Source organism: Engystomops pustulosus, chromosome 3, assembly GCF_040894005.1.
Source record: "Engystomops pustulosus chromosome 3, aEngPut4.maternal, whole genome shotgun sequence".
Taxonomy (NCBI): domain Eukaryota; kingdom Metazoa; phylum Chordata; class Amphibia; order Anura; family Leptodactylidae; genus Engystomops; species Engystomops pustulosus.
The window spans coordinates 31,868,926-31,892,803 of record NC_092413.1 but is presented as its reverse complement, the minus strand read 5'-3'; the positions used below and the strand labels follow the sequence as shown (position 1 = coordinate 31,892,803).

General features: G+C 41.5%; 1 protein-coding gene across 2 annotated transcripts; it reads right to left on the bottom strand.

Moving 5' to 3' along the window:
* Positions 1–291: 291 nt before the first annotated feature.
* Positions 292–23,591, bottom strand: PLEK (pleckstrin). Of its 2 annotated transcripts, none has more exons than XM_072140422.1 (9): positions 23,179–23,591; positions 11,820–11,972; positions 11,215–11,396; positions 9,677–9,768; positions 9,247–9,431; positions 7,929–8,033; positions 3,828–3,911; positions 2,835–2,898; positions 292–2,139 (listed from the first exon to the last, which is right to left on the bottom strand). In XM_072140422.1, the coding sequence occupies exons 1-9, from the start codon at positions 23,296–23,298 to the stop codon at positions 2,000–2,002; spliced, it is 1,125 nt and encodes a 374-aa protein (XP_071996523.1). In that variant the 5' UTR covers positions 23,299–23,591; the 3' UTR covers positions 292–1,999. The 2 variants fall into 2 exon arrangements, with proteins under 2 accessions (XP_071996523.1, XP_071996524.1); XM_072140423.1 differs by lacking the exon at positions 23,179–23,591 and adding an exon at positions 21,714–21,841 and having other exon boundaries at positions 295–2,139.
* Between the last annotated feature and the right edge of the window lie 287 nt (positions 23,592–23,878).

Below are 23,878 nucleotides of genomic sequence, written 5' to 3'. Positions count from 1 at the left end.
GCCCTTAGTAAATGACCCCCAATATTTCCCATCTGTACATAGAGCTTTATATGTCTGTAGTTGAATATTAGCAGACAGTCCCTTAGTACAAGGAGACAGAGCAGTGATTTGAAGAGACACAGAGCTGTTTGTTTTTGGGTGACAGGTCCTCTTTAAAGCATAAAGTCTTAAATTTTTTCACTGTGGCCGATTCTATATACATATAAAACTATAGAGCCACCAAATAAAATAGATTTATTGAAGTATTACAATTATCTCCTCAGACACGATAGGGGTAGCTTTCAGATAAGAGGAAAAGTCCTACACCTGATACCTCAAATATAATTACATACAGAGGTCTTATAAGTTGCATCTCAGTTCCTAATAAACTTTATGGCAGATGAGTTTTTGTTCAGTTCCAGCCGCTTACAATGTGCTGACCCTCCCACCTGCTGAATTAGGTTGTGTCCACTGTTATCATTTTTTCATGAAGTTGCTATGCATTGGCATATGCTACTATAAGGACATACACGGAATCATTTGTGTGATTATTGTAACCACTTCTTGTATTCTGCTGCCATCTTATGACTATTTTTCAGAAGACAGCCAACCCTTAAAAAAATAAAAAAGCAAAAGTAACCCTTAACATAAAAAGTATATACACACTATTTTAGGTAGTAGAAATGCTATGTAAATAATATTTGTATAACTATAAGGCTCTGATTTTTTAAGCTAAAGATTATAATGGCCCAACCCAGGCAATGCTTATCTCTTCCAGCAAGAAGCTTATCTGTAGATACTTTACAGGAAGTTTCTTTATGTGTAAGAACCACTGACCTTTACATGTGGAATACACACCCACAAATGTACAGTATCAAGTCCAAGCTGCTGTAAAAAATATACTGCATACCTCAGCAGCTGCAGAACATCTTTCTATGAGTTTACAGTTTAATGCCCTTTTTAAAATAAGCTTTGCTTTCCCTCAATCAAGGACTATAACAATGAACCAAAGGAACAACTATTTATTTAATGTTTTTAAGTGATTGTTTGGGATTGGAAATTTTTTCTAATTGTCCCCAAATATTGTAAAATAATAAATAACTTAACTTACCTGGGTCCATACTCCCGTTCCAGCGCGGCCTTCAGCTGCACCCTGTTGTCAATGGGATTTCACCAAGGGGAGATATAAGACTGCCATGGGCCCTGGGCTGTATGAATATTAGAGCCCCTACAAGTCTGGAATCACTTCCTACATATGGTACTAGCATCAGATTCTTCTGGAATGGAGGCTGTGTCCCTTTTAATCAGTTTCAGGACCTACAAAGGTCTTGAAATGGCTCTTATGTACTTTTGTATTGAGAGCAGGAACAGATATACAAGGATTTCAAGGGTGAAGCTCCTTCTGAGTATAAAATTTGGGGGTGGTTTTGATGGCCCCCTAGAAGGTTTGGGCCCCAGACTACCGCTCATACTGCCTATTTTATAATCCACTACTGGATATCGCCACTGAGCCCCTGTAAACCAACAGGAACAAGCAGTGACAGGGGGGTGCTCTGACCAATGTAAGTACAGGCGGTCCCTGGGTTACGTACAAGGCAGGTTCTGCAGGTTTGTTTTCAAGTTGAATTTGCATGTAAGTCGGATCTTTACTTTATAATTTTAGCTCCAACCAAAAATGTTTGGGTCTCTATGACTATTGGATTTTAAAAATGTTGGGTTGTCATAAGAACCAGAATTAACAATAAATCTTAATTGCAGAAACCTTTGATAACTGTAATAGCTGTTTATTGTAGTCTAAGGCTAAAGTACAGTAAATTACCAAAATCCAGAGGTCGGTTTGTAACTAGGGGTCGTCTGTAAGTCGGGTGTTCTAAAGTAGGGGACCGCCTGTATAAGTTCTTTATTATTTTAACATTACTTGGGGATAATAAAAGAAAATCCCGGATAATCCTTTTTTATTATAATTATGTGTATCCAAAAGTCTTGTTAAGAATGTGGCCTCCAATTTAGATTTTTGGTCTTATTTTCCAATTTTGGAGACAGTCTGAATGGCTTTAATCCAATCCTTCCGCTCCTCCGCTGATGCAGCCTGCAGGAAGTAGTGGACTTCAGATGCTGTGATGATTTCAAAAAGATTACCTTCAACTTCTTGTTTCTTAGCTGAAAAAAATATATCATGTGATTTATCATTTCAATCACTCATCACTGTACTCTTTTCTTCTCTTTTCAACAGTTCAGATAAGAAATGTCAGGGGGAGAGGGAGGGGACAGCAGGACGGCAGGACTAGTGGTCTCTCATCTCTAATTCTTGCTGTGCACTTCCCCCATGTGGTCAGCAGCTACTGGGACAGATCTGAATGTATAAATGTATATATCAGTACATAAATGTGTCCACATAAGTGTATAAGTGTGTATGTGTATATAAATGTATACAAATATGTATCCTTTCTGAGGGGATAAAGGGGCCCCATTCAGAAGTCTGCTATGGGGCCCTGCCTCTCCTAGTTATGCCCCTGGTACCCAAAAGATTTATGTAGACCAATATATTCTGGTGTTCAGAATTAACCCCATAGTAATTACAGGAAGGAAGGGGGGGGGGGGGCTCATCAACTACACTTTGCTATGAGGCCCCATGAAATTTGTATAGAAAAAAGCAATGTATAAGCCACTTAAGATACTTGTTGACCAATGCACATGAAGCCAACAGTTATTCCTCCTGACTTACTGTACTCATGTTAAGCCAATCTTTGTCAGTCTAAACTATAAAATGTCTCTAAAACTCTACTTTCCCAAAGCACGAGGCACCTGTCTTTGTAAAGATCACCGATGGGTGACTGATATCATAAGTTGCTTACCTTCTTCTACTGCAGTCACTACACATCCTCGCAAATGTATAGATCCCAATGGTTCTTCATCCCCCTGTAATATAAGACATTTCTTACTGGAAAAGTGTTGGTTATTGTTCCATATCAATGTAGTAAGCTTGTTTCTGATCATTTAAATATTAAGTAATCTCAATTCTTGTGCTGTACTTATATAGTCAGTTTTTGCAGTATTTATGCAGGGAGCTACATTTAGGCTGGAACGGGCCCAGTTCCAGTCTAAATGGGTCGAAAAAATAAACTTGTACTTTCTCGATGGTCCCTCCAGGTCCCTCCAAGAATTCAGATATTGTTTAAGGGATGATACATAGGTGTGAACTAGGCCTTGGCAGTTTTGACCATTTAACTGTAGACAGTTAATTTTCTCACCGGTCCGTGCCCCTGTTTGTTTACAGATACAGGGATACAGAAATATCCCACCCATCCCCATTTTTTCAGCGCCTGATACAGCACTGGGAAAGATGTTGGGTGGGCATGGCCGGATGGAAGCTGTAAACTGCACAGCTTTGTGCCCCCCTAAACAAACAGGGGCGTGGCCCAGAGATGGCAGTGTGGGACCCTGGATGGGTCCGCGGAGGTAAGTACAAGTTTATTTTTTAAGCCCCACTATCCACATATCTATATTTCATGGTGTCTTGGACAACCCCTTTCATACAGCCCAGGGCACATGTTAGCCTTAATCTGCTCCTGATTCTCTCTGTTTTTATGGATCTCCAATGGAGAGTCCTGTTGCACTTGAGAGCCACATTATGACTCCTATTACTGAAAACTAAGGTATGTGATAGGTGTTGCATTGCAAGAGCAGTGGCATGTATGCAAACATGCCCCAATGGTTGGCTGTGGTAGGTGTGTGCAGGTGTTGTATTCCCGTACTAATTGGAGCTACAAAGTAAGATTTTTAATGTTAACCTTTCACTTAATGGAAAATAAAAAAAATGTAGACAAAAATCCCAAAATGTTACTCACTGAAGCTGGATCATAGTAGTGCAGGTATGCGGGGTCTTCTCTTAGGACAAATTTCCTTACTTTCCAGTTTTTCCTTCTGTGACCCTGTGAGTATAGTGTTAAATTGTTTATCATTGTCCAGGCAAACCCAAGTCCATAGCTACATGACTATAAAATGGCAGCTGGAGAAATGGAAATCGATTGAATTGTAGGTGAAGATACTACAGGATAAGATAACTGACCAATGACGAGCAGCCTTGGTGAGAGGGATCAGTCCATGTAAGACCAATCTATTGTTAATCAATGGCGATAAACAATACTTTGGGTAGTCTCTTTTTCTTAGCATAGACACTAAACAATATGCTAATCATGGAGTTTTCTGCCAATGTCAAATCAAAGAAGAAGGATATCATCGATGAAAAACAACTATCCATGCTTCATTATATTAAGTCATATGTGTCAGGTTATCTGACCTGAAGTAGACAGCATTGTCGTCTTATTCATGGCATAAAATCCACTGAGACACGTAAACATGTCATGGTCATCCTTTGAATGTCACTGTGAACACTAAACTTTCTTACACCTACAATTACTTGATTTGACCTAACATGGACTCCAGATGGGAGCGGGGTCAATAAACCATTGCACTTGCAAATTCACAGATGCCTATGGGAGTAGAGACTCTCACAACAACATTTGGAAAATATTAGACCTAAAAAAGGGTGGGGTTAATGTATCATGAGGGGCACAGCTCATAAATTAGGAGTAACCTCTAGCACCTAAAATTAAATTCGTTGTCAGACTGACACACTCAAGGACAAGAAAAACCTACAGGGGGCCCAGGCTCTAAGACAGTACTCTACCGCAGAGGTCCAAGTGAGGACAACCCACTTTGAAGGCCACTAGGGTGTTCTCCCTAGAGGTTTATGGAGGGTAAGCCCCCAGGATTATCTGGTGGACCTAAGGAACCCCAGTCTGAAACTGATTAAATAGTCATGATTAAAGGAAATCTGCCATGAAGAATCTACTTTTGGAAAGATTCCCCATGGTAAAAAGCCGACGTGTTTTTTGTGTACTAGACACCCATACTCATGGCTTACCCAAAAGGTCCAACCTTCACATACTGTAGTTACATACTTCATCAAGTTAATAAGGCAATCATGTTTATTGTTCCACAGTGTTGATCCAGAAAATGGAAAAACAGACACAAATTTTCCCATATTAGGGGGAAAATTCCTTCCCAAATCCTTGCATCAGATTTCAGTCTCTTTGCTCTTGGCAATCTTTGCTGGTAACCTAATTCTTTGACAATTAGCTCATTTACTCATAGTGTGAAGTTTCACATACTCTTATAGTACAGGGCCTACTCTGGTTTATGTCACTCATGTTAAGAAAATAATTAGCAGTTTGTCACCTTTTAATATTAAAGTAAGTGGTGTGAGAATTTTTTGGTAGCTAAAAAGAACAAAAATAAAATTTTAGAAGGTGAGAGAAAGAGGAAGTAAATATATGTGTGACTGTGGAGGGTTCCTCACCTCCCACGCCTCTGTGTATACTGATATCTGTGAAACCATTCGTCACTTCTGAAATTAGTCTAACCAAATTGTGATTATCCGGAAACTACTACTGAAGCAAATAAACTAAATCAGCCCCTGTCCATAAAAATGGATTCCGATTGGTCACTGTGTAAGCATTTTTTTTACAAAAATAAATTGGACCTAAATTGTTGGCATTTATAATTTGTAAATATTAAAGGCCTCCCATCAGACTATGGGACACATTTACTTTCCTGTTCTGACGCATTGCCCGAAAGGGCATTGTCCCACCGGAATGCAATTTGCAGCGATTCACTACGATCGTGCGCCCAATATCCTGCATGTGTTGCTTCCCCACTCTGGTCCACCGGAGTTCACCATCTTCTTTCTGGTGCATGTAAGTGCATTGTCTTGCAACACAATTTGAAAATTAAATCCTGCGCTCAGTCCGAATCAGCCGGATCGACCGACGGCACGCTCCCTGATTCCTGTTGCATGAAAGCCAGCGCAGTTCCCAGTTAAATATCGGTCACAGCCACGCTAATCCCAAAAACGTCGGAAAATCTGACGAAAGTGCGGCCGCAGACCCTTAGTAAATAAGCCCCAATATTTATAAAGCGTTGATGGAGTTATAAGAGTAGAAGAGACAAATAATTATAAATATTTTTATTTTTTTTAAAACTAAGTGACAGGTCGTTATGGATGGTCAATTTAGATGTGGATATTTGGAGATGGATGGACATTACCTTACTGCCTAAACTATAAAGTTATACAACAGACTCCTGCCGGATTTAATATGTAGGATTTTCACTGCACAATATAAAAAGTTCACAGGTGCTCTGGAAAGGGACCCAATCCCTTGAGCTTGTGAATAAATAGTAGTTACAGTCACACTGTTCACATAACAGTACTTTATTGAGAATTCATAGCGAAAAAAAAAACTATTGATGTTTCAGTCGTATATTGATCTTCATCAGACTCAGTTTGCATAGAGTCTGATGAAGAGTGTGGATAATATTGCATGTAGCAATAGGTGGCTGGGATGATATTAATTTCGGTGGAGCAATCTGCTTCACAAAGAGCGCCTTTCTGCAGGTTTTACTGATGGCGGTAAGTGTTGACAGCTTTAAATATCAGTTAGATATCCTCCTAAACCACATTTACAGGGCTAATGGTTACATGTAGCATGCCCAGAATTATGTGGGAACTCAAACATCGCATTTTAAATCCATGGACTGTACTTGTGCTTGGCACTAGGTTTGGGAAATACATTACTGTGCAAAAGTTTTAGGAAGATGTAATTGGTTTAGACATTGTTGAATGCAAGTCATTATAAAAGAAGCTTTCTAAATTTAAGGTGCAACATGACATAGACCCCAAACATGTATCTGCAACACCCCTGCCAACGAAATCCACATCATTCCTCCATTCAATAGGGTTATCTCTGTACCTGAGCCACAAAAAAAGGCTTGGGTCTGGGATGTTGCATATCCAATGTAATTACTGTATAGAAGAACCTGTAAGAAGAACAGGCAGTCCTATAAGCAGGGTTGGATTATAGTTTGGGCTCCCAAATCTAGAGCCCTGAGGTCCACACCACTTTGCTGTTAAAGGGCCCCCAACCGAGTTGGGGTGTTTCGGGCGGACACATAGCTGATTCCAGCCCCGGTCCAGCTCCCTGGATTTTCTGAACCAGTTGATAGAAGAGCATGCATTTTAGAAAACCAGGTGGTAGCTGGTAGACTTGTGTCTATGGCAGAGAGACAGAACAATATGTTCCATTCAATACCAATGGAGGTATATAGGATACCCAAATAACTTAATAAATAATCATTACATATCGAACACAATTCATAAGTAACAAAACACACCTTTATTTAATCGGTCATCAAAGACATACGGTTAAAAACAAATTTAAAATACACAAAAGTTGTGGCGGTGGTCAGAAATCCTCCAATACATAAAAAATACATATAAAGTGCCAAACAAACAATCGTAAACATGAATGGGCTGTAACCAATTGTATTACCCACCAGGGTGTAGTATGTAGCCACAAATCATATAAAGCCGTAAAGTTGACCACCGCCACAGCACCCCGACGCGCGTTTCGCGGTCGCTTCCTCCAGGGGGTGGCTACATGTAATTGTGTTCGATATGTAATGATTATTTATTAAGTTATTTGGGTATCCTATATACCTCCATTGGTATTGAATGTTTTCTGTTGGTAATAGGAGCTTTACATTGAGGATTGGGTTATCTTCTGTTTTGGTATTCAATATGTTCCATTCTCTGCCATATACCGAGGTGTGCACAGGACATCAGCGGCACACACTGCGACTCCTGCGCCAGACATCTGACTGATAGAAGAGGATTGGGTTGCCGTATACAGGATTACCTACACAGAATCAGTGCTATTTTGAAGGCAAAGATGGTTACGCCAAATATTTATTTGATCTACATTATATTACAGTGTTGAAAGGGCTTGTAGACTGGATTCCATTTAAATTTCATTTTATTCTGGTGTTAAATTCTCCTATTATAAATTCAGGACAGCGTTATTATTATGAGCCATGTAATACATTCTGACCTGCTTTAGCAAACATCCTTGCTTCACAATAATTCCTCGAAATTCCTCTTTGACAATTGCATCATCATCACTAGAGTTATCTTCACAGAAAAATCCACTATCTGGCTGCAGAAAGGAAACCACAGAAGGTGTTTAAAGTATTATAAGTATAAGTTTTGGTATTATACTTTGGAAAATATGATAGAATGCATATGACATACATGATGAGATCACATACCATTTTCTAGGGCCTGCTACATAGATACTGGGACACTTTGAATTATCTTTCTAGCCTTCACAGCTGCTGAGATATCAGTCCCAATATTTGACCATTATAATCTTCTCCACTGCCAGAAAGGAGGAGCAAGAGCAGAGAATTGGGCTTGTGTTATGCTAAATTTGACACTATCCAATCAGCCAGTATTGGAGAGAAAGTGCTGAAGCAGAGGAGAAGGTCATGTGTGTTATAACAATCTTCTCTGACACCAAAACAGAGAGAAGTTTATCATAACACATGCCCCCTTCTCCACTCCAGCACCTCCTCTCTGGCAGTGGAGAAGATTATAATGGTCACATACTGGGACTGATATCTCAGCAACCGTGGAGTCTAGAAAGAAAATTCAAGGTGCACCTGAATCTGTGAAACAGTCCCTACATTACGGTATGTTCATCAATACTTGGTGTACTCTAACTTTAACTCATTATTGATAAATTTGCCTTCTAATATCTATAGTTAAATTAAATTCTAATATCTTATAGCTTTTTTTATACATTGTAAACATTTTATAAGGAGTTAAAGAAAATAAGAACACATAAATGTTCTGCACATAGCTTTAGTAATATGGATTTTGGGTCACCTAATATGGATTATGGATCCCCAAGAGTGGAACAACATGCCTGTTTCTGCCACTGATATCCACATAGAGAAATAGCAAATCTCAGACTTGACGTTAGGTACTGTAAGCTTTAAAGGATATCTATCACCAGGATCAAGGATTGTAAACCAAGCACACAGACATGCAGGTACGTGCCCCTTCAGGCAAGATTCACTTCTCTTCTTTAGGCTTCTTAAATTCTTGTTTTTTTAAAAAAATGCTTTAAAATTATGCAAATGAGTCTGAGGGGCTTCAGGTTTCATTACCACCTCATTTGATTAATTGAAACAAATCTTTTTTTTTGCAAAAATGAGGGAATAATAAGCTAAAAGAAAAGCAAATCTTGCTCACACACTTGCATGTCATTATGCTTGGTTTACAATCTATGATCCTGGTTGTAGATGCCGTTTAACGTAGTCACTTCAACGGGAATGGGTTATGAAATATGGATTGTATTCACTTACAAAGTAGTACAAAGCCTCAGCCGTATCGAGGAACGTGGTTTCTGCCAAGCCTTCAGCAGCACTTTTCGACACATCTCCTGCAGGCTGAAGGTGACCTTCATTGAGTAAAGCCGAGGCCAAGACAAGACCTTCTTGGCGGTTTCTGACTGATTTACTGGCTTCTAACCAATCAATTACACAAATACCTGTAGAAGACATAGACACATGAAATGAAATGTATCCACAGGGCGAGTCAGAAATCCCAGCACACCTTTTATTTGAGAAATTATAGCGAAAATTACATAACTGTAAACCCCAGCAAGTAATAGGGGTGAGGACTTATTTTTTAAGCCATGTCTGGAACATGGAACATGATCTATACTGAATCAAAGGAACATTTTTGTAATGGTCATCTAGCATATCAAAGAAACAACTGCAATGCTACACCTACCTGTAAAGCAATGGTTAAACACTTTTCTGTCCTTCTCCAACTTCATTTCTTTTATTCCTTTGTCTGGATCTTTCATGGAGACATATAACTCACTATAAAGAGTAAAATGGGAAAGAACAATGATTACCGTATTCTTCTTTCCCTACCGCCCAATAAAATTCACTAAATATATAAAAATCTGTAGAAGTGATTATAAGAAACTTTGTCACTTCTTTCCCCTCTTCTCAGGATTGTGCCTTCCTCCCTTCTTTTCTTCTAATTTTATTTTGTATCTGAAATATATCTCACGTTTAACACGTTTAAACATACTACATAGCCATAACTTGGTAAGGCTGGACCCCATAGAAACATTGTGATTGGGACCACATTCACTTAAAGAATTTTTCTGGCCCCAAAACTATTACCTGCAGACATTTGGGGAGATTAATTATTATATGTATACAGGTAGATGTATAATGTACATGTGCATGTATATTGGGACAATGAGACAAAGGACCTACAGTATATAGAACAATGGGGCACAGTGCATGTATAAACATACAACCAGACATAGAGGGACATTTATCATATGAATTCCCCCTCCGGTGCCGCTGGATTCCTGTAATCGGCTACGGTTCTGTGCCACGTTTCATGCCCAACCACACCCATTTGGCATGAAGGTGTTATAAAAGGAAGAATAATTGCAATACTTGGCTGTTTATAAGGTATATGTTTATTTCAGGGTGTATATGTTGTAAAACTCCCCCATAGTGTATATATAAAGATTTATTATATATCTGTCCTCTATTAGGCTATATGTACATGGCCACTGACAACAGACAAGTGACAAGTTTATCCTTTCCTCCACTGACAAGCCCCCTCCCCTACTGACTACAGACAAGTGACAACCCCTTCCCCCATTAACAACAGACAAGTTCCTATCCCCTTCTGACAAGAGTCAAGTCCCGGCTTCCCTTACTGACAACAGTCAAGTCCACCCCTCCCCACGGACAGATAAGTGACAAGTCCCCATTCCCTCACTGACAACAGATGACTTCCCCCTTCCCCAGATAATTCCTCCTCCCCAACAACAACAGAAAGGTCCCCTCTCCCCAAGCACAGACATTTCCCAGTTACCTCATCCCCTTTGTGGCTCTTGAAGTAATGATGCTGCCTGGGCACATGCTATGGGGGCCAGGGCCTCTTGAGTCTGGGAAGAGGCCTGGTTTAGGGCTTCCAGGGCTGAACTAAGATGAAGGCAGCAGCTCCGTCATGCTGCAATACGGGAGAGACAGGAGTGTGCAGGAGAGAATAGCCCGCCGGGCACTGCCATTTCTCTGCTGTGCCTCCATATAGGTAATAGTTTATTATATGGAGACATAGGACAGGAATGGCAAAGCAGGAGATGGGGTGTGAGCAGGGAGCAGGCACCAGATGATTAGAATGAGGTTATGCATCGGCTGTGTAGCCCGGGCCCCCTTGCCCCACGGGTCCCATAGAAGCCACTACAGCAACTACGATGGTAGTTCTGCCATTGATGTCAAAGAGTGTGCACTCACCCTAAATTAATAGTGTCCGGTAATCTGATTGATCTTCTAGTGGATTTTCTTGCAAACCTTTGACCTTCTGCAATGCATTTTGATGCTCTTTTTATGTCCTTAACCCAAGCGTCACGCTCCTCTTGATGAGATGCTTGGAAGCAGTGATCCTGCTGCTTAGCGGTGGTGAGCTTAAAGACAAACTGGGGAAAGACGCAGAATTGGGTTTATTTGTCTCATTAACACAGTGTCACATAATTATGAAATTTTTTTATTATTTTTAGATTTTTGTTCATTTTCTGAATTCAAATCGGCACCATGAAAATGGCACCATACTTTGCACTCCTCAATGGTCAATGTTGTGCCTATGGGTCTGTAATATGGAGCAGCATTGTTTTTGTCTGCCATTGTATAGAAAAAAATTCTTCTAAAATATTGGGGCACATTTACTTACCCGTCGACTGGAGTTGTCTGACTCCAATGCCGTGATTCACTAAGATCATGTGCAGGCACAATAGCATCAGGTGTGACTTAGGTCATAACCTTTTATATCTTCATATCCTATAAGTTGTGCTATGTGAATACAAAATGCAGTTGCAATGAGAACTATATGTGACAGCACTCACCATCCTTTTACCAAAGTCCTGGCAGTGATTGGTGATTGTTGCTCCTTTTAGTGGTATCATTCCCTTTGGGCTGTTGTCATTTTTCTTCTTGTAAAATTCTATTCCATCCTCCAGCAATGTCACCCACATAGGTCTCCATTTGTTAAACATGCCCTGAAATGTGATAAAGATATACCTCAAGAACTGAGAAAGGGGATTTTTCTATACGGTTTGTGGCCTACAAATTTCACCTCAAGTCAGTTACTCATTCTAGAAAACGTCTTCAATGAAACCCCTGCATTAGATTGACGTACAGTCTCATATTATCATAGTAGTATCTTATTAGTAATTCCTTTCCAATCTACAAATATGGCATCCAGAATAAATTCCTGGATCTATAGATCAGTGATTTTCAACCAGTGTGCCGTGGCACACTAGTGTGCCGCGACACATGGTCGAGTGTGAAAGTTCCCCAAACTATGGTGCCCCCTGTGTTTTGTTTCCCGGCAATGCGCAGCGATGCGCAGTTACAGCTTCTTACAATGTAGGAGACGTGTACAATAACACATGTGCAAGCTTTGAACCTCGCGTGACAAAATGACGTCACCGAGGCCGGCGCATCATCATGAGAGCGGAGAGACTCTCGCATTTGCCCACCGCCAAGGTAATGCCCACCAATAATGCTGACTATATGAACTGTTGGCAGAATACTCAGCATATGCGCTGGTACTTTTAGTACTCCAGCAGTATACTGCATATAACAATGAGAAATGTAACATGAGAAATACTATAGTCATGAGGCTGGAGTACTACAAGTACCAGCTACTTCTCATTGTACCCCTTTATATTGCAGTATATGAGCCACATAATAATCTGCACCATATACTAAAAACAGGGAGAAACTGAGAACTGTTGAGGAAGAGCTTCGTGTGCGTCTTTCCACCATTCCTGCCAGGATATCCCTTTTGTGTTTATCGAAACAGGCCCAGGTATCACACTGAGTGAGTAAAATAAATTTAGAATCTATATTATTAACTATATGTATAATATGACTGTTTTAGTGTCATTTTGTGCTATTTTGGTTGGTGGTGTGCCCCAGGATTTTCTAAGTATAAAAAGTGTGCTGCGGCTCAAAAAAGGTTGAAAATCACTGCTCTAGATGACTGACACTATAGCCATGTATTAATCAGCCAAGAGGTGAGATGAGCCTCCTGCCTCAGGCAACATCACCTACAACATCTTGGGGGTTGCATCAGGGACACAGTACAAAGCAGGACATTTAAAAGTACTGTTGCTACACATCCATTGTCAGCATGGGTGTGAGACACTACATGGAGAAAGACACATAGAAAAAGAAAAAATAACCTGTTATATTACTTCTAGATGTGACCAATTTGACATGCCTGTGCAGCGCTGCGTAATCTGTGTGCGCTATATAAATAAAGAATTATTATTTATTATGTGGCAAAGGGGGGCGCCTTTCTAGAACTCGTCTGAAGCTGCAGAGAGTTTAGGTTCACCCCTGACTATAGCGGACACTTAGTCTCCCCAGTACGACAGATATATATATACATGTAACTAATGCATATTATCAAAATTATACATAAACCACAATCCCAGGAAATGTACTAAGGCTTCCCCTGAGGTCATTGCAGGAGCAAGTGACGGAACAAGATAAAAGTCAGCAGTGAACACAATGCAATGCACTTCAACACAAAGAAATACAATAAAATCAACTGCACAGAGATCCTTCATCCTGCTGTCAGAATGCTAAGAGAAATAACTGTAAATAATATATAATAATATAGTATAATATACTACTAAAATTATATTAACAAAATGAAAATAATAACAGGAAGAACATTGGGGCACATTTACTTACAGGGTCACCAGAGTTCACAGAAAGTGCATTGTCCGACTGTAATGCACCGCGCAGCAATTCATTAACATAGTGGGGCTTATTTACTAAGGGTCCGCGGAGTGCATTTTCGTCGAGTTTCCCAACTATTTCCGTTTTGCGCCAAATTGCCACGGGATTTTGGTGCATGCGATCGGATTTTGGCGCATCGGCGCTGGCTTGCATGTGACACAAATCGGGGGGCGGGTCGTCGGACAACCAGACGGATTCGGACAACGCGCAAGATTTAACATTTAGAATTGTGTCGCAAGACACGCACTTACAAGCACCGGGAAGAAGAAGGTGAACCTGAGCGGGGAAGCGTCGGATGAAGGAACTCGGGCGCACAGCCTTAGTGAATCGCGGCAGACCCAAATCCCCGTCGGACAATGCACCGCAGGATCGCAACTGGCCTGGGTAAGTAAATCTGTCCCAGTGTGCCCCCGATCATGAATGTGTCTGTTCCCCGCTCAGGTCAGACAGAGTTCACCATCTTTTTAGTGGTGCATGTAAGTGTTTGGGCTTGCGACACAATTTGAAAGGTAAATCCCGCGCTCAGTCCAAATCAGTCAGATCGTCCGACTACACGTCCCCTGATTTGTGTTGCATGGAACACACACTTAAAAACCTGTGCAAGCCATTTTAGCCCGAAAAAGTAAACAGTCCAACAAAAGTGCGCAGTGACCCTTAGTAAATGAGCCCCAATGTCTAATTCATCACAGACTACCCTATAAATATAAAAGCTACAGTGTATGACATATAAGATGATTGGCCACCTATGAAATACTTGAATGTTCACCAAAAAAAAGAGAGAGAGAGTTCAATAGTGACTCAAGTGGAGGAACCATTCACATACCATATAGAAATGCGCTGCTGAAATGAGGCCATCCCTTTAGAGGAAATCTACCACCAGGATGAAGGATTGTGAACCAAGCACACTGACATACTGGTGTATGCCCCATCTGTAAGGATTTGTTCTTCTTTAAGCTTTTTATGCCTTTGTTTTTAAGAAAAAAGGCTTTAAAAGTATGCAAATAAGCCTGAGGAGCTCCAAGCTTTATTAACACCTAAGGAGCCTGGAGCCCCTAAGGTTCATTTGCATGAATTTAAAAGGCTTTTAAAAAAAACAAGGCATAAGAAGCTAATAGAAGAACATATACTGTCAAAGTGGACAAACACCTGCATGTTGGTGTGCTTGGTTTACAATCCTTCATCCTGGTGGTAGATGCCCTTTAAGGTCAATACACAACTACAATTCCTATTGCTTATTTACAGCCAGAGGAGGATCCAAGGAGGTGACTGCAGTGTAAAGTTTCTTTACTTCAATCACTTCTGATCCTCCGTTATGGTGGTTACAAAGAGTGCCTCTAGCTCTGGAGGACCGGTCCTGCATTACACAAACAATTTATCAGGACTTCTATGCCACAAAAGTAATGTGGAAACCCTGAAATAATTGCAAATTCTAGTGTCACGCTAGCACACTAGCGTCTCATCAAGGGCCGTGAAGGAGGCGTGGCTGGGAGAGAATTGGGTGTGGCCATTCGGTGGAGTAGGTGCAGTTTGAGCATTACTGTCCCTGCATCGGTGGACAGATGCTTAAGACTCTTGATGTATCCATCTTCGCCTGCGTATGATAAATAAACCTCATTGACTTTTTAGGGAAATTGAAAATGAACCATCAGATTTCCAAACAGATTTCCCAATTTGTGGTCTCTTAATTAATAATGGACACTTTTTTACAAGTTGCTATTGTCAGGTCATTAAAGGGAACCTGTTACCAGGTATGTCAGTTTCAGTTGTTGACAAATTCCAATAGCCTCTGCAATGATGAGTTTAAAAATGCCTTTTTAGTACCTTATAAAGTTATATTAGAGATTACATTGCTCCCTGCCAGCCCCCTCCTCCTCACTCATCCCCTCCCTTTTGCCTCTTTTCTTCTCACTCCCCCTTGCCTACATCAGGTAATGTCTAATAAACTTTTATCAAGTACTGAAATGAATCAGAATGTCAACAAAGCCATTTTTATACTCATAATCATTATATTCACTATAATCATTGCAGAGGCCATAACCCCTTTAAAGGGATCCTGTCACCAAGAATGTCATTTTTAGTTGATGACAGGTTCCCTTTAAAAGGGTTTTCCAGTTGTAGAGAATATATGTAAAAAAGCATGATGACATTGTCTTATTTTGTATCATTTATGTAAATCATCATGAGTATGTAAATTAGTGGCTTCTACATCTTATCCGGCTGACCTTTTGCCGCCTTCCATTTGTTATTCCTGGCTCTGACAGTAGAGGGGGTCATCACATTCTTATGGTGCAATTCTTTTTCCCAAAATAAATTACAGAACAACAAAAAGGAAGTAAAAAGAGGAAGCTCAGACACATTTCCTTTTATATTTATCCCTGTAATGGCATTTACTTTACTGGTGGGACTGGAATGGCTTTATAGGAATAAAATTGAAACTCTAGGTCTAAGTGTTAACCTCAAATTTCCCTGGCCCCAAAAATATGGGTTGTTGTATTTCTGGTGCTATTGGAAACTAGAGGTATTGCTTATTGCTTACACAACATAGTACCCCCTTTCACCCCCAACACTGAATAATGCCCCAATTGTGGCTCATACATGGCACAATACACCCTGAGTCAGGTTGGGCCCCTAGGCCACAGTGTGAACCCCCTGCATGAATGATACACCAACTGCATTACACATATAGAAAGGCGGCATCACAATACCATATGTACCGTATTTTTGGACTATAAGGCGCACAAAAAATCCTTTCATTTTCTCAGAAATCAAAGGTGCGCCTTATAGTCCAGTGCGCCTTATATATGAACCATACTTACAGACAACAGCTGCCTTGAACTGTGCACAGGTCTGCCACCTGCTGGTCATTCATCCTTATAATCAGGTGCGCCTTATAATATGGTGCGCCTTATATATGAACCTAGTTGTTTTAGCAGGCATTTATTGATGGTGCGCCTTATAATCCAGTGCGCATTATAGTTCAAAAAATACAGTATTTATTTAATAAACTACTAGCAAGTTGAAATATAGACCGCCCAAACATTTTGGATTCAGCTAGACAGTAATCTGTCCTGCTGCCCCGAGCAGTTAGGGGGATGTCCCATGGTTCATCTCTCCAGAGTTTAAAGGAATCCTTAAGCATGGATAAACCAAAAACACTTACTCATAGATCCAGGCACCATGTCTGTGGTAATGTTCTTTTATTTGTTATCCATGGCCTCCTTCCTTCTAAAAGGAATTATTCTAATGATTCTGAAGGGCTCTAGGGAGTTGAACAACCACAGCAGCAATAAGCATGTAACATGGTACGTGACTTCTTCTGCTGTGGACCAGCCCAGATGACTAGAAGAGGTCATTTGCATATGAGTAAAAAGTTATTTTTGTGCAACATCCCTTATAACTCTCTGTACACACAAGCATGCCTATAAATCGTTGGATGACAGATTTGTAAAACTGAAATCGAGGTTTATTTGTGTACATAACGAGAATGTTACAAGAAAGAAGTGACACCTTAAGGTTCCTTATGCAGAACCACAGGACTGACGCCCACATATCAAATTTTGTACACTGAATTTCATTTTCTAAAATATTTTAAAGGAACATTACCATAAATTCTTAACAATAAGCCCATGAGAATTTGGACCCTTAAAGTAATCATTCTCTGTATAACAATAATAATTCCTTTATTTATATAACGCACACAGATTACGCAGCGCCGTACAGAGTATGACAAATCAGTCCCTGTCCCCATGGGCCTCACAATCTAATAATATGTTTTTGGAGTGTGGGAGGAAACCGGAGGAAATCCACGCAAACACGGAGAGAACATACAAACTCTTTGCAGATGTTGACCTGGGTGGGATTTGAACCCAGGACTCCAGCGCTGCAAGGCTGAAGTGCTAACCACTAAGCCACCGTGCTGCCCAAAATGTGGTTGTGATATGACTCTGTGCATGGACTACATATTTCATACCATTGTTGACATTACATCCCACAATTGCTGACATTGGAAAATTATTTTCTGCCTCTGAGTCCAGCCAGTTTCATCAATATTTTGTGATTTGGACAGGTCAAGGAAGTAAGAGCTCTCCTTATGGGCAAAAAGACTAGTTCTGCACACAGAATTAATCTATACACCAAACCCTAAAAAAATTGAGAAAAACTATTTTATTTTTGGAAAAGTCCATCTACATGCACAACATCTGAATTAGGAATACTAGACGCCTCTCATTTTTGCTTAACAGAAAATGATTCTCATTGTATGATAATACTAAGATCTCACATCTTATCCCTGCAAAACAGAAGTTCTCTACTTCCCTAAATTTTTCTTGTCAAACGATCCCAGTTCCACTTCCTGCTGATGTCATCGCCCAGTACTTGTCTTCTTCCGGTGTCTGATAGAGAAACGTTATTATGTCAAAGCACCAAGATATCATTACCCTGATGCCTCTTAACCCTTGGGTATTAAAGGAAATCTACCACTAGATGTTAGCAAAATGAAACTACATCCCGGCGCTGGTCTTCTTTAATGTTGACACCCAGGTAAAAAAAAAAGAGTTATAAAAAAGCAGCAAAGAGTGGGACGGTCTGGCCAGTGCTCCGGGCTGTTAAGCATTCATGCCTCTCGTGTGACGTCACCTCCAGCAAGAGAGAGGGTGGAATCTATTGCGCAGAAAGCATGAATAATTAACAGACTGGAGCGAAGGGCTTCGCATACTGCGCTTTCGCTGCATTTTTACTCTTTTTTTTCACAGCAATCACGGTGGGTCAACATGAAAGAAGACAAGCACCGGGATCGGGAAGAAGATGGCTGTAGGTAAGTATGTGTAGTGTAATTTTAACAACTACCAATGTGTAACGCAATAATACGTCAAACGTCAGCTCCCGCTGTATGGAAAAGTCTCATGGGCAGAGCCCTCTCCATACAAGTTTGGACTTTGCTGCATATTGCAGCAAACACCCACCGGTAACTGCCGTGTTCGTGGCCATATAAATGCCCCTGGCAAAACTGCCTGAGGCATTTAAATCCCAGCGCTGCCATATTGGATATGACTGTCGCCCCCTGCGAAGTCATCTGAGGGCAACAATTGGGTATTTTAACAGTCTCAGGTCATACAAAGACCCAAGGCTGTCTGATTTTAACCCGTGTATTACAAAGTGCAATTTGCACATTATAATAGATGATGGGGCACATTTACTTACACAGTCCTGTTGCGATTTCCGATCCAGACTGTTTGACGAGGATGAAGTCCGGCGCAATTCACCAAGATCGTGTGCCCGAGATCCTGCATGTGCCGCTTCCACGCTGAGGTCCGCCGGTCACCTTCTTCTTCCCGGTGTATGTGAGTGCATGTCTTGCGACACAATTTGACATGTTAAATCCCACGCGTTGTTCGAATCCGTCGGATCGGAGGGATATGTGTTGCGTGAAAGCCGGCACCGATGCGCCAAAATCCAATCAAGTGCGACACAATCCCTGGTGCAATCCCCAAAAACGTCAGAAAACCTGACAGAAATGCAGCCGCGGAACCTTGGTAAATAAGCCCCGATGTATAGAATCCCCATAGTAGTATGCCAGTATATGGTGGGATAAATCAGACAACCTAGGGTTAAAGTACTAATAAAAAGTACAAATTAAAAAAAAAGAATTAAAAAAAAAAAACTAAAAATTTAAATCACCCCCCTTTCCACAGAACTGATATAAATATGAATAAACAGTAAAAATCATAAACATATTAGGTATTGCACCGTGGGAGATGGTACTAGCCGACATCTGGCACCGGAATCTAAGTGGCACCTGGTCTTCACCAGAGCCCGCCGCAAAACGGGATGGTCTTGCTGCGGCAGCTTGCCACCAGGTTGTTCCACAGGTGAGACTGGCTGCGGTGGTAGCCAAGGTAGCAATACAGAATAGCAGTCCAGGCTTGTGGTCAGAACCAGGCTGGTAGTCAGGGCAGGCAGCAGAGATGCAAAGTCAAAGTCCAAATCCGGGGTCAGCAACGGGAAATCGCGCAGGAACAGAAATGGGCACGGGAACGGAACACAGGAACAGCGAAGGAAGCTTTCTCTTCTCACTATGAAGCTCAAAGCTACTGCGGGGAATCATGGGAACAGTCGGCCTTTAAGGAAACCCGTAAGTGCCAACGCCAATCAGCAATATGCTGGCCCTTTTAAGAGTGCCCTAGGGAGCGGGAACGTGTGCAGGCTAGGCCACGCGGCAGCAGGAGTGCGGAGAGGTGAGTGCGGGCAGGGGGAAGCAGCACAACGAAGAGGGACACGGGTGTGGCCACTATCTGTGACATGTATCGCGGGGGCACCCGTGACAGATAGTACTGACCCAAAGAATAAAGTAGACATGTCAATTGTGGTGGACAGTGAAAGGCCTAAAATCCAAGCACACAAGAAAATCTTGCAAATGCATTTTTTTACCAATTTCACTGCATTTGGAATTTTTTTCCTGCTTCCCAGTACACACCATAGAATATTAAATAACAGCACTATGAAACTTTCTTACGCAGGAAAAATAAAAAAAAGTTATGGATTTTTAAAGGTAGGGAGGGAAAAATGAAAATGCCAAAACGAAAAAGGGGGGGGTTATCAGGACACTGACCGCCTCCTAGGGGTCATGCAGGATTTACCCTGCATTTTACTTAATCTTCAAGAAGACAACTCTTAAACCTACCCACCTCCTACAGATAGGGGTGAGTGTAAAAAGTTTGGTATGTGGTCTAGAACATTGTTTCCCAAACTTTGGATCAATAAGCAAATAATGATGGATCTAAGGGAAAAGAAAAAGGGAGGATGAGACTGGAGCTGCTGCTGAATGGCACATTTAAGTGCCAATCCTGCCGCCACTTGGTGAGGTAGCATATGTTCCCCAGCTTGGCATTAGCCTGTGACCCGGTGGTTTGGAAACACTAGTCTACCTACAATGGATAAAAGAAAATAGGGCACATTTACTTACCCGGTCCCTACGCTATCCCTGATTCCAACTGTCCGACGAGAATGAACTCTGAACTGTGCCCCCGATATCCTGCAAGTGTCGCTTCCCCAATCAGGTCAGCCAGAGTTCACCTTCTTCTTCCCGGTGTATGTAAGTGCTTGGCTTGCGACACCATTTTGAAGTTAAATCCTGCGGTTTGTCCGAATCCGTTGGATCGTCCGACAGCACGCCCCCTAATATGTGTCGCATGAAAGCCAGCACGATTGCGCCAAAATCTGATTGTGTGATTAAAAAACCCCTTTTAAATCCCTGTCCCAGCGGCGCAAAACGGAAATCGTTGGGATGCCCAATGAAAGTGCAGACCGTAGGGCCCTTAGTAAATGAGCCCCAATATGTTGTCCCAAAAACCATATTGCTTATTATAGAGGTGTGAGAGTGTGTAGAGGCACACACTACTGCTCACCCCTCTTCTCTCCATAGGGAGAAGTGCGGCACGGCTGTACTTATAGGGAAAGATAGAGCAAGTTTATCTTATTCCCTGGGACGGCACGGTGGGCAATGGACGGACTTATTGCCCAATGAAATGCTACTCGTACTGCAACAGTACCATGCGGTAGCATACAGCCGTTTTCACATGTTCATGTGAAAGCAGCCTTCCAATGGACCTTTCTGACCTCTGGTGAAGCTCTCTTGATGCTATTACTATAGTCCCAGGCTGCAATGATCAGCTGTAAGGTGTCTGTAATGAAGCTTTATTGATAATCCGTGGTCCCATTACAGCTAAAAAATGTAAAATTCAATTGGCACAGCGACAAAAAGAATATACCAGTTCCAATTTACATACAAATTCAACTTAAGAATATACCTAAAGAACCTATATTGTACGTAACCAGGGGTCTGTCTGTATTGTGGACTCTTAATGAAGTACAATGGGGTCCAAATATATATGACTTCTATAACCATGTAGAAAATAATCTATATCTATAGAACATGCGACAACATGAGTAAATAAGAAACATTAGACAAATTCTACATCCTATTTTACCTTCTTCACAAGATAACCCTCCCGTATTTTCTGTGGCTCTCGCTCCATCTTTTCCTCCGCTCGAGAATATGTGAAATGACAGTTTTTCGAGGTTGTGACAGAATAAGTGTTGGTCATCGACTATCTGTTTCCGTGCAGGTTTCTTAACACTACACAGACCAATCACACAGTTTCCTCATTTACCAGTTACGTTACGAGGGAAGCTCTGTCACAGCTGTGGGTTTTTCCTACAACCAAGCTGTCAATCTACCAGGATCAGGAGTTTTGTGCTACACATAAAGTGCACTGTGTCACAGTGAGATAGGTGACCGTTTGGTGGATATAGGAATTGGAAGATAATGATGTCTTAATGATGATGGCTGAATTACTGAAGATGACATATCAGTCTCACTACTCTGTATACGAGCAATTACTGAAAAATAAAAAAAATTCATGAGTCTATGACACCAGTTTTCTTGAGTAGTAGAAAATTTAAAAAAAATAATTACAGGAACCAGAGAAAAAAATATTTATCCTATCATCATCAACACTGCTGGCTCAGCTGGAAGTGTTGGGGGGCCATGGATCCCATTTCAGCCAATCAGTAGCCTTAATCGTGTCTGGAAACATCAATGAGACCACTGATTGGCCAAAGCGGTGACTTACAGCTCTGTGACAATTCTGTTACAATCCAAGTTACAGTGTCTCATAGAAGGAAGTACACCCCTCATGTTTTTGGAAACAAAATTTGTGGTCACTGAAACTTAGGGCACTATGTGACCATTTTCACTTAGGCGTGTGCTCACTTTTGTCTCCATTAAATTTACACTATTATACAAGCCGTAAACTGGCCAATTTACTTTGTATCAATGGGGCTCATTTACTAAGGGTCTGCGGACCGCATTTTTGTCAGGTTTCCCAACGATTTCCGTGTTGCACTGGATTTAACAGGGTTTTTTGGCACGCGCAAACGCGGCTACTTTCGTGCAACGCAAATCGGGGGCTGTGGCCATTGGACAACCCGACGGATTCGGACTACGCACGTAATTTAAAATTCAAATAGTTAAGATAAGCATCGGGAAGAAGAGGGTGAACTCTGGCGGACTTCAACGGGGAAGCAACAGATGCAGGAAATTGGGCGCACAATCTACGTGAATCACGCCGGACTTCATCTTCGTCGGACCGTCCAGATCGGGGATCACAACAGGACCAGGTAAGTAAATTTGCCCCAATGTGTTATATCTATAGTGTTGTCACATGAAAAGATATGGGGGTCATTTATTAAGGGCCCAAATCACGTTTTTTCGTCGGGTTGCCCGAAAATTTCCGATTTGCGTCTAATTCCGCTGTGATTTTGGCGCAAGGGATCGGATTGTGTCGCATCGGCGCCAGCAGAAATGGGGGGGCCTGGCCGTCGGAAAACCCAACTAATTCAGAAAAAACACCATATTTTTTTTTAAAAAAGTGTCGCATTACATGCACTTACCTGCACCAGGCCTAGCTTCGTGAACTCCAGTGAACTCCGGCGGACTTCAGCGCAGCAGCGACACCTGGTGGACATCGGGCGCACTACCTTAGTGAATCGCCGGAAGACCCGAATTAGCATTGGAGAATCCGCCACTGGATCGTGAATGGACCAGGTAAGTAAATCTGCCCCATACTAATATATTCTCAAAAATGTGGGATGTGTAAACACTTTTGTTAGATATTGTATATATAGCAACTGTTTCCCATCCTTTGTCTGTTCCATCCCAGCATCGCCCACTTTATAGTAGAGAACTTTATACCAGGTGCTCAAAACCTCAACACCTCAAAGTGGTGAAAGGTTACAATTAATAGAAATATAGAAATGGGATAACTAATGGCGGTTTTACTTGGCCAAAATCACAGGCTGTAACTTGGGTTGTGTGTAAGGCTGGGTTTACATTACACCCTTTGCATGCTCCCTCCTGCTTAACGATGTATACAATCAGCGGGGCAATAGAAGCCTATGGGGAGCGGAAACAACAGATTGCATCCCGGAACCCTAGTTGTGGAGCGGTTACACCAACCATATAAGGACAGTGACATCACTGGGGAAACACCCTGTACATCAGCAGCAGCCAAGCACCAGCTGCCGCCATTGTTCACTTCTCCCAAAGGTGGAGGAGGGGTCCCCGGGTGACGTACGCCACTGTATAAGCATA

Bases quoted from the DNA above. Each gene is read 5' to 3' on its own strand.
- PLEK (XM_072140422.1), bottom strand. From the start codon at position 23,298: ATGCTAATTCGGGTCTTCCGGCGATTCACTAAGGTAGTGCGCCCGATG. The intron at 9,432-9,676 runs GTAGGTGTAGCA...TGTCTTCTACAG, and splicing joins GTTTAACCATTGCTTTACAG to GTATTTGTGTAATTGATTGG. The intron at 8,034-9,246 runs GTAAGTGAATAC...TCCTTTCTGCAG, and splicing joins CTGAGGCTTTGTACTACTTT to CCAGATAGTGGATTTTTCTG.